We start from the raw sequence: 13,383 nt of genomic DNA on the forward strand, positions 1-13,383 counted from the left end.
TGCAGGACAGTCAGTGAAAATGCCTGGGGCCAGGATATGGGGTGGCTTGTGCAAAGAACAGCAAAGGAACCTAGTTTGTGTGGAGGCAACTAATGGTACGAGGACCAAGTTATGAAGAACTTTGAAAACCAAATGGGATTTTCCATTTGATCTTGGAGGTAATAGGGAGCCACTGGGATATATTGAATAGGGGAGAGTGATGTGGCAAGTCCTATACTTTAGGAAGATAATTGACAGAGGAGTGGCAGATGGGCTGAAGTGGGGAGAGACTTGAAACAGGGAGACCAACCAGCAGGCTACTGAAGTAATTCAGGAATGAGGTGATGAGGGCCTGCACCAAGGTGGCGGCACTTTTAGGGGAGGGAAGGGGACATATACTAGAGATGATACAAAGGTGAGGGTGGCAGGATATGCAACAGATTGGGTAAGGGGGTGGGAGGGAGAGTGAAGAGTCAAGGATGACACCTAGGTTTCCAGACTAGATGACTAGGGGCACAAGCTCTTCCCCTCAACCTTACATCCCTGTAAAGAAAGTCATACAAGTGTCTCCCTTTTACAGAAAAGGAAACTAAGTCTGAGAGAGAGAAAGTGGTTTACCTATAGCAACCCAGCTAATAAGTTTCAGAGATCTCTAATAATAAGTTCCAACCCTGGTCTCCTGACTCCCAAGTCCATTCTTCTTTCCACTACACCTCAATGACCGTTGGAATCTGAAGATGCATTATAATACTTGTTCTGGGACGCACCATAAACTCCCTTTTGGTTGCCTTCCCATGTACTAACTGCTGTGTCCCTTCCCGACTTTCACCTCCCTCAAGGGGACAAGCAGGGTCATATCTATTCCCATGTGGGTGTCACCATCATGCAAGACCTTGTGTCTTTTGTCTCCCTCTCTGTTCCCAACCCCCCCCCCCCCCTCAGGTCTAGTCACATCAGAGAAGGAGTGTGTCTCATACTTGCTAAGCAACAAGAAAGGTGGAAATTTGCTGGTGGTCATTGTGGGAGGGTCCCAGGAGGCCCTGGATGCTCGGCCTGGAAGCTACACACTACTACTGAGGAACCGGAAAGGATTTGTTAAACTTGCTTTGCTTCATGGGTAAGGTCCATTCTTAGTTTTTTTAGTTTTCTTTAGTTTTTCTTTAGATTTTTTTAGAGTGCTAAGACCAATATGTCTTATATTCTGGTGGTGAGATGCCAAAATACATTATATTTTAATAAGGAGACTTTCAGTCCTATGCCAATACAGCTATCCCTTTCTTATTAATTTTTTTACCCCCAGTGCCTAGCACAGTGCCTTAAAAAGTGTTTGTTCTTACTGACTGATTCCTATTCTGGACTAAGAGGTCTTTAAAGCATCTTCTAACTCTGAGGTTCTGTGATGTTGTGGGTAGTTGAGGGGAACTTGGCCTTGGCAGATTAAGGGCTGAGTCTTGCCTTCAACTGGAAAATTGAGTCAAGGATTGTGGCCTCAGCTTTCCTCACAGCACCCTTCAATAGCTGTTGACCAGAGCTCCTAGGGAAGGGGCCTTGGTGCTGAACCCAGAACCCTTATCCTCCCTGAATCTGAGCACCCCAAGAACAAGCATTTGTCTTACCTCTGTCTCATCTCCTCTCTGTCTCTCTAGGGCAGCTCTGGTGCCAATATTCTCCTTTGGGGAGAATGAGCTCTTTGACCAAATCAACAATCCCCAGGGGTCCTGGCTGCGCTGGATCCAGGAGAAACTGCAAAAGATCATGGGCATTTCCATCCCCCTCTTTCATGGCCGAGGGATCTTCCAGTACAGCTTTGGCCTTCTCCCTTACCGGCAGCAAATCACTACTGTGGGTAAGTTACAGGGATGCCAAGGGATGTGGGACTGTCATGGGACACTTGAAGAGTGTCTCACTCTTCAAGCCCCATTCTTGCCTATGTCCCAGCCTAGCCTCCAAGTATAGCAACATTCTCCTGATGGTCTCTTAAGATCCCTTCCATGGAAGCCAAAAGACAAAGGAGGTCTGCCCTAAAATCATAGGATTTAATTCTGGCAGGAAATTTAATCCAAACTTTTCATTTTGCTGGTGATAAAGCTGATGCCCAGAGAGCAAAAGTAACTCTTCCCAAATTCACCTAGGCAGTAAACAGCAAAGCCAGAATGTTCCTTTCAGGTTCCACCAAGCGAGGACTTATGGAACATATAAGTTATCAGGAGCCTCAAAGGTCATTCCATCCAAAGCATGGATCCTCAACAAATGGACATCCAGCTTCCATTTGAATACCTCCAGTTATGGGCAGCTCACTACCCCCCAAGGCAGCCCATTGTATTTGGGATGGCTTGGTTGTTAATCTCCTCTTCCTTATAAAGAGCAGAAACAGATATCTGCAAGTTAGACTCATAGTGTCATCGATGTGCAGCTCAGAGGCCTTAGAAATCATCTAGTCCAAACCTTTCATTTTACAGATGAGGAGACTGGGGCCTAGGAAGGCTAAGTGACTTTTCCCAGATCATGTAAGAAGTAAGTGCAGAACCAGGGTTCAAACCTAGTCCACTGACGACAGGCTTTCCACGTGTTTTCTCTTACGTCCTTCCCTCAGCATCCTTAGTTCTGCCCCAGGACTTATCTTCTCCTTCCACAAGAAGGCACTTTGTAAAACCTTAAAGAGCTAGGTAATGTCAGTTATTGTTATAGGATCATAATATAGTCAAATGTGAGTTTTTATTATTGTTATTATCAATAACCATAACAATTGCTAGCATGTATATAGTACCTACTATGTGCCAGGCATAAGCATTTTACAAAAACTAACTCATTTGATCCTCTCAGGGAGCTAGGAACTATTATTATCCCCATTTTTATATGAGGAAACTGAGGCAGGCAGTGTAGCACTTATTTGTCCAGGGTCACATAGCTAGGTGTCTGAGGCTGAATTTGAACTCAGGTTTAGAGACTTCATGTCTAGAACAAGGGAAATGATAATCCTCTGATCGGACATATGTAGCCTATTATCCAGTTCTGGGGCTGCGTTGTAAGGAGGCTCAAAAAAATGAAATGCATCCAGAAAAGGGTAAGAAAGATAGTGAGGGGATGGAAGATGAGATGATATGAAAATGGGGTGAAGGGAGTGAGAATGTGTAGCAAGGAAAAGAGAAGACTGGAGGGGAAACATGATTGTTGGCTTCAAGTATCAAGGGCTATTTTGTGGGAAAAGAATAAAATCAGGGGCAGCTAGGTGGCACTGTGGATAAAGTGCTGGCCCTGGAGTCAGGAGGGCCTGAGTTCAAATCCAGTCTCAGACACTTGACACTCACTTGTTGTGTGATCCTGGACAAGCCACTCAACCCTGATTGCCTTGCAAAAATAAATAAATAAATAAAGGGTAAGACCTCTTCTCTTTGGCTCCCTAGGGCTGAGGAAATAGGTAAAAGTTGCAGAAAAAAACAAATTTAGATTTGATATCAAGAAAAACTTCCTACCCAACACCTCACAAAAGGGAACTGAAAGCAAGAATAGGGAAGAAGGGTTTGAAGGTACTTTTGGAGTCCAGAAAGTCAGGAAGAGGAAGGGAGGGGAAAGAAAGAAGGCCTTGGCCCCTTCACAAAATTGAGCTTCTAGGAAGCACCCACCAGTGGGAACAAAGGGGCAAGCCTTGAAGAGGGATATTCCAGGGTGAGCAGCTACAAGGATGGTAGCCTGCTCCAGGGTTATGATTAAATCCCAGATTAGAGAGAAATTCCAGGATGAGATAGCAGGAGGGATGATTTAGAACTGAAAATCAGAAACAGAGCTGGAAGGGCCCTTTGAGATCAACTAGTCAAGCCTACTCTTTTCATAGATAAGTTAAATGAGGTTCAGACAGTAAGTAAGAAATCAGAAAGCCAGGATGGTCATCCAAGTCCTAGAACCTGAAATCCAGGTTATGATAGCACTCTGATGCTCATCAAGCTTTGTCATCATTATTTGCAAATTAAGAGTAAGTTGGTGCTGAGAGATGGCCTATAGCACTCTAATGAGGAGAGGACATGTACTTTATGGGCTTGCTGACAGCTGTTTTGGCTGTTCAGAGATTGTATTTGTTTTATGCTTGGTTCTTAGCTGTTTTTTGATGAGGAACAGTTGCTAAATAACTGATTTCTAGAAAGGGGGATGTTACTGTATTAAATTACTGAGTAGTTTGTTATCACCACAATGATTACTTTTATCATTATACTTTAATACCTCAAAAACATCTGTGTGGGTCCTCTCTGTAAACATAAAGATTATGGCTCTTCTGTACTTTATTAGACTATTTACTTAATGAATTGTTGTGACTGAAAATCTTCATTCCCTAGTGATTAGGCCCTCCCCATTTTCCTAGACTGGTCCATAGCAGTAGACCTATATTCAAAGTCTTTCTAGCCCAGTAGACTATCATCCTCATTATTGTTGTCACCATTATTAATACTTTTGGCTCCAACATTTCCTAGATAGACCTTAGGAGAGAGTCAGTCCACATCACTGAGCCTCAGTTTCCTTGTCTGTAAAATGGACATAATAATCTTTGCACTACCAACCTCATGCAGAGAGGAGGCATGAAATTAGAGGGCACATGGGGATAAAATGGATAGAATGCTATACCTAGGGGCAGGAAACTACTGGTTAAATGGTCACAGTAGTGAACTCTTTCTGCTGGACCTTCTCTCTGTTGCTGTTGAGTCGTTTTAATGGTGTCAAACTGTCTGTGACCCCTTTTGGAGTTTTCTCAGAAAAGATACTGAAGTGGTTTTCCATTTCCTTCTTCAGTTCATTTTACAAATGAAGAACTGAGGCAGAGGGTTAAGTGACTTTCCCAGGGTCACACAGCTAGTACGTGTCTGAGGATGGATTTGAACTCAGGAAGATGAGTCATTCAGACTCCAGGCCCAGTGATCTGTGCACTATGGCACCACCTAGAAAGGAGGCAGATGCTCCTTCTCTCTATTACCAATGCCCATTCAATCCCTAGGCATACAGTAGCCCTAACCTTGAGAGCCTAAGCATCCATGGTACTTAGAAATGCTTCAAAGACTTACCGTGTTTCCCCAATAATAAGACACTGTCTTATTATTTTTTTTGGACAGAAAAACACCAGAGGGCTTATTTTCAGGGGAGGGCTTAGTTTAATGAACATTGACAGCAATTTTAATAAACAGGTAAATGTGAACCAAAAAATGTACCTTTATTCAATAAGCAAATCACTGGGGAAGAACAGGATGACGCACTCACTGCTGCAGCTCTGATTGGATGCAGCTCGGAGCGCGGCATGCGTTTCACGGGGGGGGGGGGGGGGGTGGCGCATACAGAGGGTACCGTAATGTAGCGTGTAGCGCAGGGGATCACCTTCACTACAGTAGCAATCTCAATAGGGCTTATTTTCGGGGGAGGGCTTATTTTAGAGGAATCTTACACAGTAAGGGGAGGGCTTATTTTCGGGATAGGTCTTATTATTGGGGAAACATGGTAGTATGTCACTGGATGAATCCCATTTGGCAGGCAGAGAAACTGAGATCTTATGTATTATTAACCTCAGTCCTAGGGTGTCGCATATCATTGTTGGTGTGAATGTCACTTTAGGCCAAAGAATTTGACTATTCATTGCATCTCTGATTGTGAGGGAAGTACCTAAGTCCTCTCACCCTCTCCTTCTGTTTTGTGTCTCCCAGTGGGGAAACCCATCAAGGTGGAGCAAAATATCAACCCATCCCAAGAGGAAGTGGACCGTCTACATCAGCATTACATGACAGAACTATGTAACCTCTTTGAAGCCCACAAGATCAAATACAATGTCCCCCCAGACCAGCACTTGGAGTTCCGATGAGTCCACCACCTCCCACACTCTTCCTCTGCCCTGTCCTTGGGTGACATCACAAGACAATGGAGCCCTGACAAGCAACTATGGTGCCTATAGCAAACAAAAGAAACAATTCACATCCATCTTCTTCATACTTAAAAGTTCATAGATTTAAAGGATATAGAGTCCAACCCCTTATTTTACAGATGAGGAAATGGAGGCCCAGAGATGTGAAGTGACTCTCCCAAGGTCACACAACTAGTGTCAGAAACAGGATTCAAACTTAGGTGTTCATGACTCCAAAGGCAACACTGTATGCACTGACCTACTTAGCTGCTCCATAATTAATGATATGAAGAAATATCAAAAGTAATTAAGAAAGCTTGAATTGAGGGATTATGGAAAGGTAGACACATGAATGCATTATTAGGGAAACTACAAATTAATACAATTATTTTGGAAAGCAATTTGAAATCATTCAAATAAAGGGCTAAAATGTTTATGCCCTTGGTCCTAGAAATTCTGCTGCTAGTCATATATCCTGAGGAGGGCATTAATAAAAAGAAAGGCACTAGATACACCAAAGTATTGATAGCAGCACCTTTTTGGTAGCAAATAACTAAAACCAAAATAGCTGACCATCTCCTGGGAAATGGCTAACATGCTGCGGTCAATGAATATAATGGAACATTACTGTGCTGTAAGAAACTATATGTATGATGAATAAAGAGAAGCGTGGACAGATCTACACAAACCGATGCACAGTGAAGTAAGTAGACCCAAGAAAGCAATACTCACAGTAACTGCAACAAGGCAAATGGAAGGAACAACCACAAACCAATCAAAACTGAAAGCTTCAGAATTACAAAGAATGAGCTCAACCCCAAAGAGCTATGAGAAGACCCCTTCCCCAACTCTTTTGCAGGAGAGGTTGGTGGTGGGGCATGGGTATGGAATATTGCATCTATTGTCAGAGGTTTTCAGAGTATTCATTTTTCTATTTTTTTTCTCATCTTCCTCATTTTCTTTTTTCTTTTTTAAAAAAATATGTTATATAGGATGACTCTCTGGGAGGCAGGAAGGGAGAGAAGGATTCAGGGGAAAATTCAGACAATGTGAAGACAAAATAATCAATAAAAATTTTGTTGTAAAAATCTTTGGTTGAATGGGAATGGGAACCAAGGATTTAATTACTAATTATAGGGTTGAGTCAGATGCCTAGGCCATGCTCACAGTTTCATCACTACAAAAGGGGAATTGTTTCATTAACTCCAAAGCTCTTGCATTGAATGATGAAAGGTGAGTTCTGTACTACAAGGCCTTCTCCCCACTACCATTGACTACTCTACCCCTAGGCATCTAGGGGCTGAAATAAAGTTGTTGTTATTAAATCATGTCCAACTCTTTGTGACCCTATGGACTATAGCACACAAGGCCCTTCTATCATCTACTGTCTCTTAAAGTCTGTCCATTTCTTCCATGATACTCTCTATCCATCTCATCTTCTGCCATCCCCTTTTCCTTTTGCCTTCAATCTTTCCCAACATTGAGGTCTTTTCCAGTGAGTCCTGTCTTCTCATTATGTGGCCAAAGTATTTAAGCTTCAGCTTCAGTATTTGACCTTCCATCGAATAGCCTGTGTTAATTTCTCTAAGTATTAACTGTTTTGATCTTGCTTTACAAGGGGCTCTCAAAAATTTCTCCACAATTCAAAAGCATTAATTCTGCAGCACTCAGCTTTCCTTATAGTCCAATTCTCATAGCCATACATTATTGCTGGAAAAGCCATAACTTTGACTATATGAACCTTTGTTGGCAAAGTAATGCCTCTGCTTTTTAGCATGCTGTCCAGATTTGCCATAGCTTTCTTTTCAAGGAACAAGCATTTTTTTAATTTCATGACTGTAGTCACTGCCTACAATGATTTTTGAGCCCAAAAATATAAAATCTGACACTGCTTCCATTTCTTATGGAACCAGTTGCCAAGATCTTAATTGTTTTTTTTTTTTTTATGTTACGCTTCAAGCCAGCTTTGACACTATAATCTTTCACCCTCCTCAAGAAGCTTCTTAATTCCTTTTCACATTCTGCCATCTGAGTGAATCATCTGCATTTCTGATATGTTAATATTACTTCTAGCAACGTTAATTCCAGCTATTGATTCATCTAGCCCAGCATTTCACATGATGTTCTCTGTGTATTTGTTCCTTCAAAATGTTGCTAACCCTGAGGCAAAGTCCCAGTTGCCTGGCCTAATTATCACTCAGAAAAGTAAAACATGGGTTCCAAGATGCTTTTATTTCAGTTCCTTTGAAAGGCAATATGGGGTATTGGAATTGGAATCAAGAAGACCTGTGTTCGAATTCTGTCTCAGACACTTAATATTGTGTGACTCTGGGCAAATCTCTTGACCTCTCTTGATCTCAGTTTCCTCATTGTGAAATGAAGGGGATGGTATCAGTAGCCTCTAAGATTCCTTCTAGCTCCAGCTCTATGTTCCTGCATTGCCACAGGCACTTTCCCCTTGAACTTGTGATCCTGGAATCTTCTCCCTGTCAGAGGTGGGGCAAAAGAGAAAAGAGTAGGAAGGGAAGCTGCAGGAAACATCCAGTGTTGGACGTCAGGCCTGGGATGGGACCTCCAAAGCTCATCCCCTGCCCAGTCACCATCCTTTATCTTCAAACTGCAGGATATGAACATCTCCAGTCCCATTGCTACACAAGAGTTCAAGAATTTGTCCTCCCCCTGAAAAGACCTTGAAATAAAATACAAAGTCCCATTGATTTATTAGCTGTATGACCATGGACCCTTCCCTTCTCTGGGACTCAGTTTCTTCATTTGTAAAATGAAAAGGTTAGACTAGATAGGATTCTTAACTTGGGGTCCACAGACCCTTCACGAGGGATCCACAGATCGATTTCAGTGTCCATGAAGTTGGACAAAAAAAAAATATCTATTTCAATGTAATCGGTTTTCTTTGTAATCCTATGTATTTTGTGTATTTAAAAGCATTATTTTGAGAAGGGGATCATCAGCTTTACCCAAATGCCAAAAGGGTCCGAGACATTTAAAGAGGGTTAAAAACCTCCTTTGTAAATTATCTCTTATACCCCATCCTACTCTAAAACTTACAATCCTACAAGTTCATCTAAGGTCCTTCTGTCTTCTCTCTGACTAGCACTGTGGACATGACATCAAGACACTCAAGTCCTTAATCCACCTGTTTTAGGGAAGGAGCTGGAGCTCCAACTTTATCCAGGAGGCAGAGAGGAGTCATTGGCAATTTAGGGGCAGGGATTATTTAGCACAAGCAGTGATATTTTACCAAGGTAACCTTGGAAGTGGGTACTGGGTTAGTCCAAGGAGGAGACTTGTTAGGGGGTTGTTTTGATGGCCAGGGTATCAGTTGATAAAGAAAATGAGGACCTGGACTAAAGTGGTAACTTGGAATTAAGAGAAAGGAATGGATGGAGGAGATAGTTTCAAAGAGGATCTGTGGTTAGCTATGTGTTGTTATTTTTGCTCAGTCATTCCAGTGGTATGTAACTCTTTGTGACCTCATTTGGGGTTTTCTTGGCAAAGATACTGAAATAGTTTGCCATGTCCTTCTCCAGATCATTTTTACAGAGGAGGAAACTGAGGCAAACAGGTTAAGTGACTTGAGCAGGGTCACACAGCTAGTTAAAAGTCTGAGGCCAGTTTTGAACTCAGATCTTCCTGACTCTAGGCCTGGCACTCTATCCACTGTATGGTCAAGCTGCCCTGGTTAGATATGTAGGATGAGAGAAAAATGCCTAGAATTTGAGCCTGGGTGACTGGAGAAATCAACAGAAATTGGGAAGTTAGGAGAAGTAACACATTTTTTTTTGGTGGGGAAGCTGGCAAGTTTCATGTTGGAAACGAGTTTGAGATGCCAGTGGAATACCCAGCTGGAGTTACTTAGCAGGGAGTTAGAAATATAGAAACTAACTCAGGAAAGAAAGAGGTCAGGGCTGGAGATATGGATTTAGGAGTTAGCAGCATAAAGTCAATTATTGAGACTATGGGAGTGAATGAAATTGATAAGGAAAAGGGAGTAGAAAGGGAAGAGGATTGGGCCCAAGGCTATGTCCTCCATCTCCAGTCTAATTTTACTTGCAAGACTGTCCTCCCCAATCATCTGATCCTACAGCACTCGATTTCTATGTGAGGACAAGGGTTGGGTCATTTTTCATCTTTGAATCCCCAGTGATATGTACCTTGTAGATACTTAAACATCTGCTTCATTCAAGGGTGAGATGGAGCCAGCTCAACCCAGTGCTGGAGAATCAGTTGTTAAATTTTCAGTATGAGCATTTACACCTTGGAAATCTAGAAACAAAATGTTTATAAAGCAGATTAAACTAATACTGTGTTGTGTGTACATTTTCCCCTGGGAGTTGATTGTTGAATATTTAGCAGCACACCCTTGGTTCATTGAACTGTATTGAACTATTTATCAGATATTGGAACTATCAGATGCTTTGCTGGAAGGAGGGAAGAGGAATAAGAATTTATTAAGCACCAACTATATGCCAGGTTGTGTGTGAAGTGCTAGACAGATATAATTTCATTTGATCCTCAGAACTCTGTGAGGTAAGTGCTATTATGACCTCCATTTTGAGGAAACTGAGGCAGACAGAAGGTAAGTGACTTGCCCAGAGTCATACAGTTAATAAGTTCCTGAAGCTAGATTTGAACTGGTCTTCCATTGTGCCACTGGCTGTCTCTTTGCTGGTTTGTTTCAATGTAACCCTTGTGTCAAAGGCTCCTTCACAACCCAAAAGGCCTAATAGACTTTAGGGACTTCTCACTTCTGACCACTGGCCTCCACTCAGATTTTATGATAATTTCAGTGTCTGACCCTCCCTAATGAGATCCTAATGACCCATCCCCATGAGATCATAAAGGGATGTGGATCAAAACATGAAATTTTACTTAAAAGTTAGTTGAAACAGGTAAAATTTGCATTGGGCCCACAGAAATTAGTGACACCTCCCACCAATCCACCCTAGGGAATCATGTAACCACTAAGTTTATCAGACCTGGATATTTTTCCTCCTTTGTACTGCTTGAATTCTCCTGGGCCAATACATTAATTTATTAATACTGGCTCATTATGTGCTAAATATGTAAAAAGTTTCCACCTATGGTTATTGTTGGGTTGCCCCAGCCTCAGGCTGTGGGTCTCTAAGAGTGTCTGAGCATAAGATCTAATGGCATCTGTCATGCTACATATCCTGAGACCCTGGGTGTGGTTGAAGAGGGGCAGGATGACTACACAAGCAGAAATTAATCAACATTGCCATGTGCATCATTGGCCCATTCAATAGCATATTCATCTTGTCCTTGGCAGGGCCCAGTATCTGAGTGAAAACCTATCATAATGCTTGTTCAGAGCTGACCCAATGAATGCCTAGCAGGTATGGTCAGGTGTTAATATCTTGTCCCCCTGCTGGTCTACTTCTACTGTGCTTGGATGCTCTCCACAGTTCAGCTCCCCTCCAGCAGAGGGCTAGATAAGATGAAAACACATACCGTAGTTATGACATGATATGACATGAAGGAACTCAGGCTATGAAGACTGGAATGCATGAATGAATGGAAAAATCATTTATTAAGTATTTATTCTGGACCAGGAACTATGCTAAGTGATGGGGACATAAAGAGATAATGCCCATCTTCAAGTAGCTTACAATCTAAATGGTAAGACAACATATATAGTGATGTCATATCTGTGTATCTCCTCACTAATCTGGACTAGACAGTTCAACTGTCCTCCTTTAGATGGTGTAATGGGAATGTAAATTTTAAGATCTTCCCTGCCCCAGGCTAAAGTGCACCTGGAGCCTGGGGTGGGAGGCTTGTTTTTCAGTAGATACTTTTTGATTGGCCAGTGAGTCCAGAAGGTTGTTACATTCTCTGAGCCAGGAGAAGGCTATATAAACCCTGATTTGAGGCTTTGTTTGGGGACTCACTTTGAGAAGTGTTCTGTGATTTGATCAGATGAGACTCTGGGAAGCCATTGTTGAGAGCCCCCTGGCTTTGAAAAACCCAGACATTGATGGTATCTGTGATTTGAGGCTCACTTTGAGAAGTGTTCTGTGATTTGGTCAGATGAAACCCTGGGAAGCCACTGTTGAGAACCCCCTGGCTTTGAAAAACCCAGATGTTGATTTGGTATGGATATAATGGTTGGACAGTTTGGAAACTGTCTACTTGATCTGTTTCTCTGTCTTGATAATTCTGTCTGTATACTCTGAAGTTCAGGGTGCTGACCTTTTTCCCCTGAACTAGGTAAACGATACATATTTGACTGATTAAAGTAAGCTTGTTAACCCATTTTGAGTGGCTTTCCTTTAACAAAGCAGATCTAAGAACGTGTGTTGGTAGCCACCCTGGGGACACTTGGGGTGCTTGCTGCCACAGATGGTGTTCATTTCCCCCCTGACACCCACCCCTCTCCACCTCTGCCCCCTTTCACAGGAGACTCACTATCCGACCTAACCTTTATGGGACTAATTAGAAACCTGAAAATGGCAATCATGTCCCCTCTAAGTTTTTATCTTCACAGTTTATCTATCCATTCAAACACTTCAGCTTCTTCCTACCTCCACTGACCTGTTCCTTCCACTTGAATCAGCTACACTAGACCTGAAAACTGGTCCTCCAAACCTGGGTGTTCCTGAATTCAAGTTTACTCATCTTTGGAGCTCTTGACTTAGAGCCCAAGCTAACTGATTGGTGACTGAGTCTGTGCAAATTGCCTGCTTATCCTGCTAAAAACCTACTGTCTGACCATAAGCACCAGACCATGTTTCAGCCTCATATCCCATACAGCACTGTTGTACAATCCACATCCCACCACCTGCCTGCTCTTCCCTCCTACCCATCTCCCTCTCCATCACTCCAGAACAAAACTCTCTTCCTTGGTCATCCCTCCCTTCTATTCATTGTCTTTCCCTCTATATATAAAGTCCCTGAAGACAAAGATAGGTTTTTTTTTAATCTTTATATCCCAGCACTTAGCACAGAGCCTGGAATAGAGTAAGTGCTTAATAAATGCTCATTCATTCATTCATTCATTCATTCATTCATTCATTCATTCTTTCCTCCACATCCCAAGTTCTTTCTTGTCATGTATGTTATCTATGTTTCTTTCTTGTTCTTCTACTTATATTATAAGCTCCCTAAAGGCAGTAGCCTTATAAAAATCTGTTTTTTTTTTTTTCCTTGGGGCTTCATATACAGTAGATGCTTAATAATTGTTTGTTATTTTGTTCTAACCAATCCTCCTGTGGTCTGATCTCTAGTCTGTTCACCATCCTAGTTCACCTCCTCTGTACATGCTTGTTGGGTCCTTCCTAAAATAGGACCCAACAACTGAGCATGTTTATTCTTCTACACATGCACCATTGAGTTGACCTGAATTTTTCACTATTGGCTGACACGCTTCTAAAACTGTCATACCTCCATGGCCTCAATGTTTCCTGTGGTATAAATGTCTTGCCCAGGAACTCCTTTCCTAAAGACATTTCCTCACTGGAAGTTTCCTCCACCAATGAAATCACAACTCTTGT

The 13,383-nt window shown here is 42.2% G+C and overlaps 1 protein-coding gene across 1 annotated transcript in view; it reads left to right on the top strand.

Annotated features, from left to right (window-relative positions):
• MOGAT2 (monoacylglycerol O-acyltransferase 2) overlaps nucleotides 1–7,175 on the top strand; it is a 40,849-nt gene extending 33,674 nt beyond the window's left edge. Inside the window, exons 4-6 of the mRNA XM_069070869.1 lie at nucleotides 922–1,096; nucleotides 1,626–1,825; nucleotides 5,658–7,175. Coding sequence (XP_068926970.1) covers nucleotides 922–1,096; nucleotides 1,626–1,825; nucleotides 5,658–5,812 — 530 coding nt within the window. The 3' untranslated portion in view covers nucleotides 5,813–7,175. The remainder of the gene's footprint in view (nucleotides 1–921; nucleotides 1,097–1,625; nucleotides 1,826–5,657) is intronic.
• The last annotated feature ends 6,208 nt before the right edge of the window (nucleotides 7,176–13,383 follow it).

Source organism: Petaurus breviceps, unplaced genomic scaffold, assembly GCF_028583685.1.
Source record: "Petaurus breviceps papuanus isolate PSGF00001 unplaced genomic scaffold, PetGlider_PUasm1.0 90823, whole genome shotgun sequence".
Taxonomy (NCBI): Eukaryota; Metazoa; Chordata; class Mammalia; order Diprotodontia; family Petauridae; genus Petaurus; species Petaurus breviceps.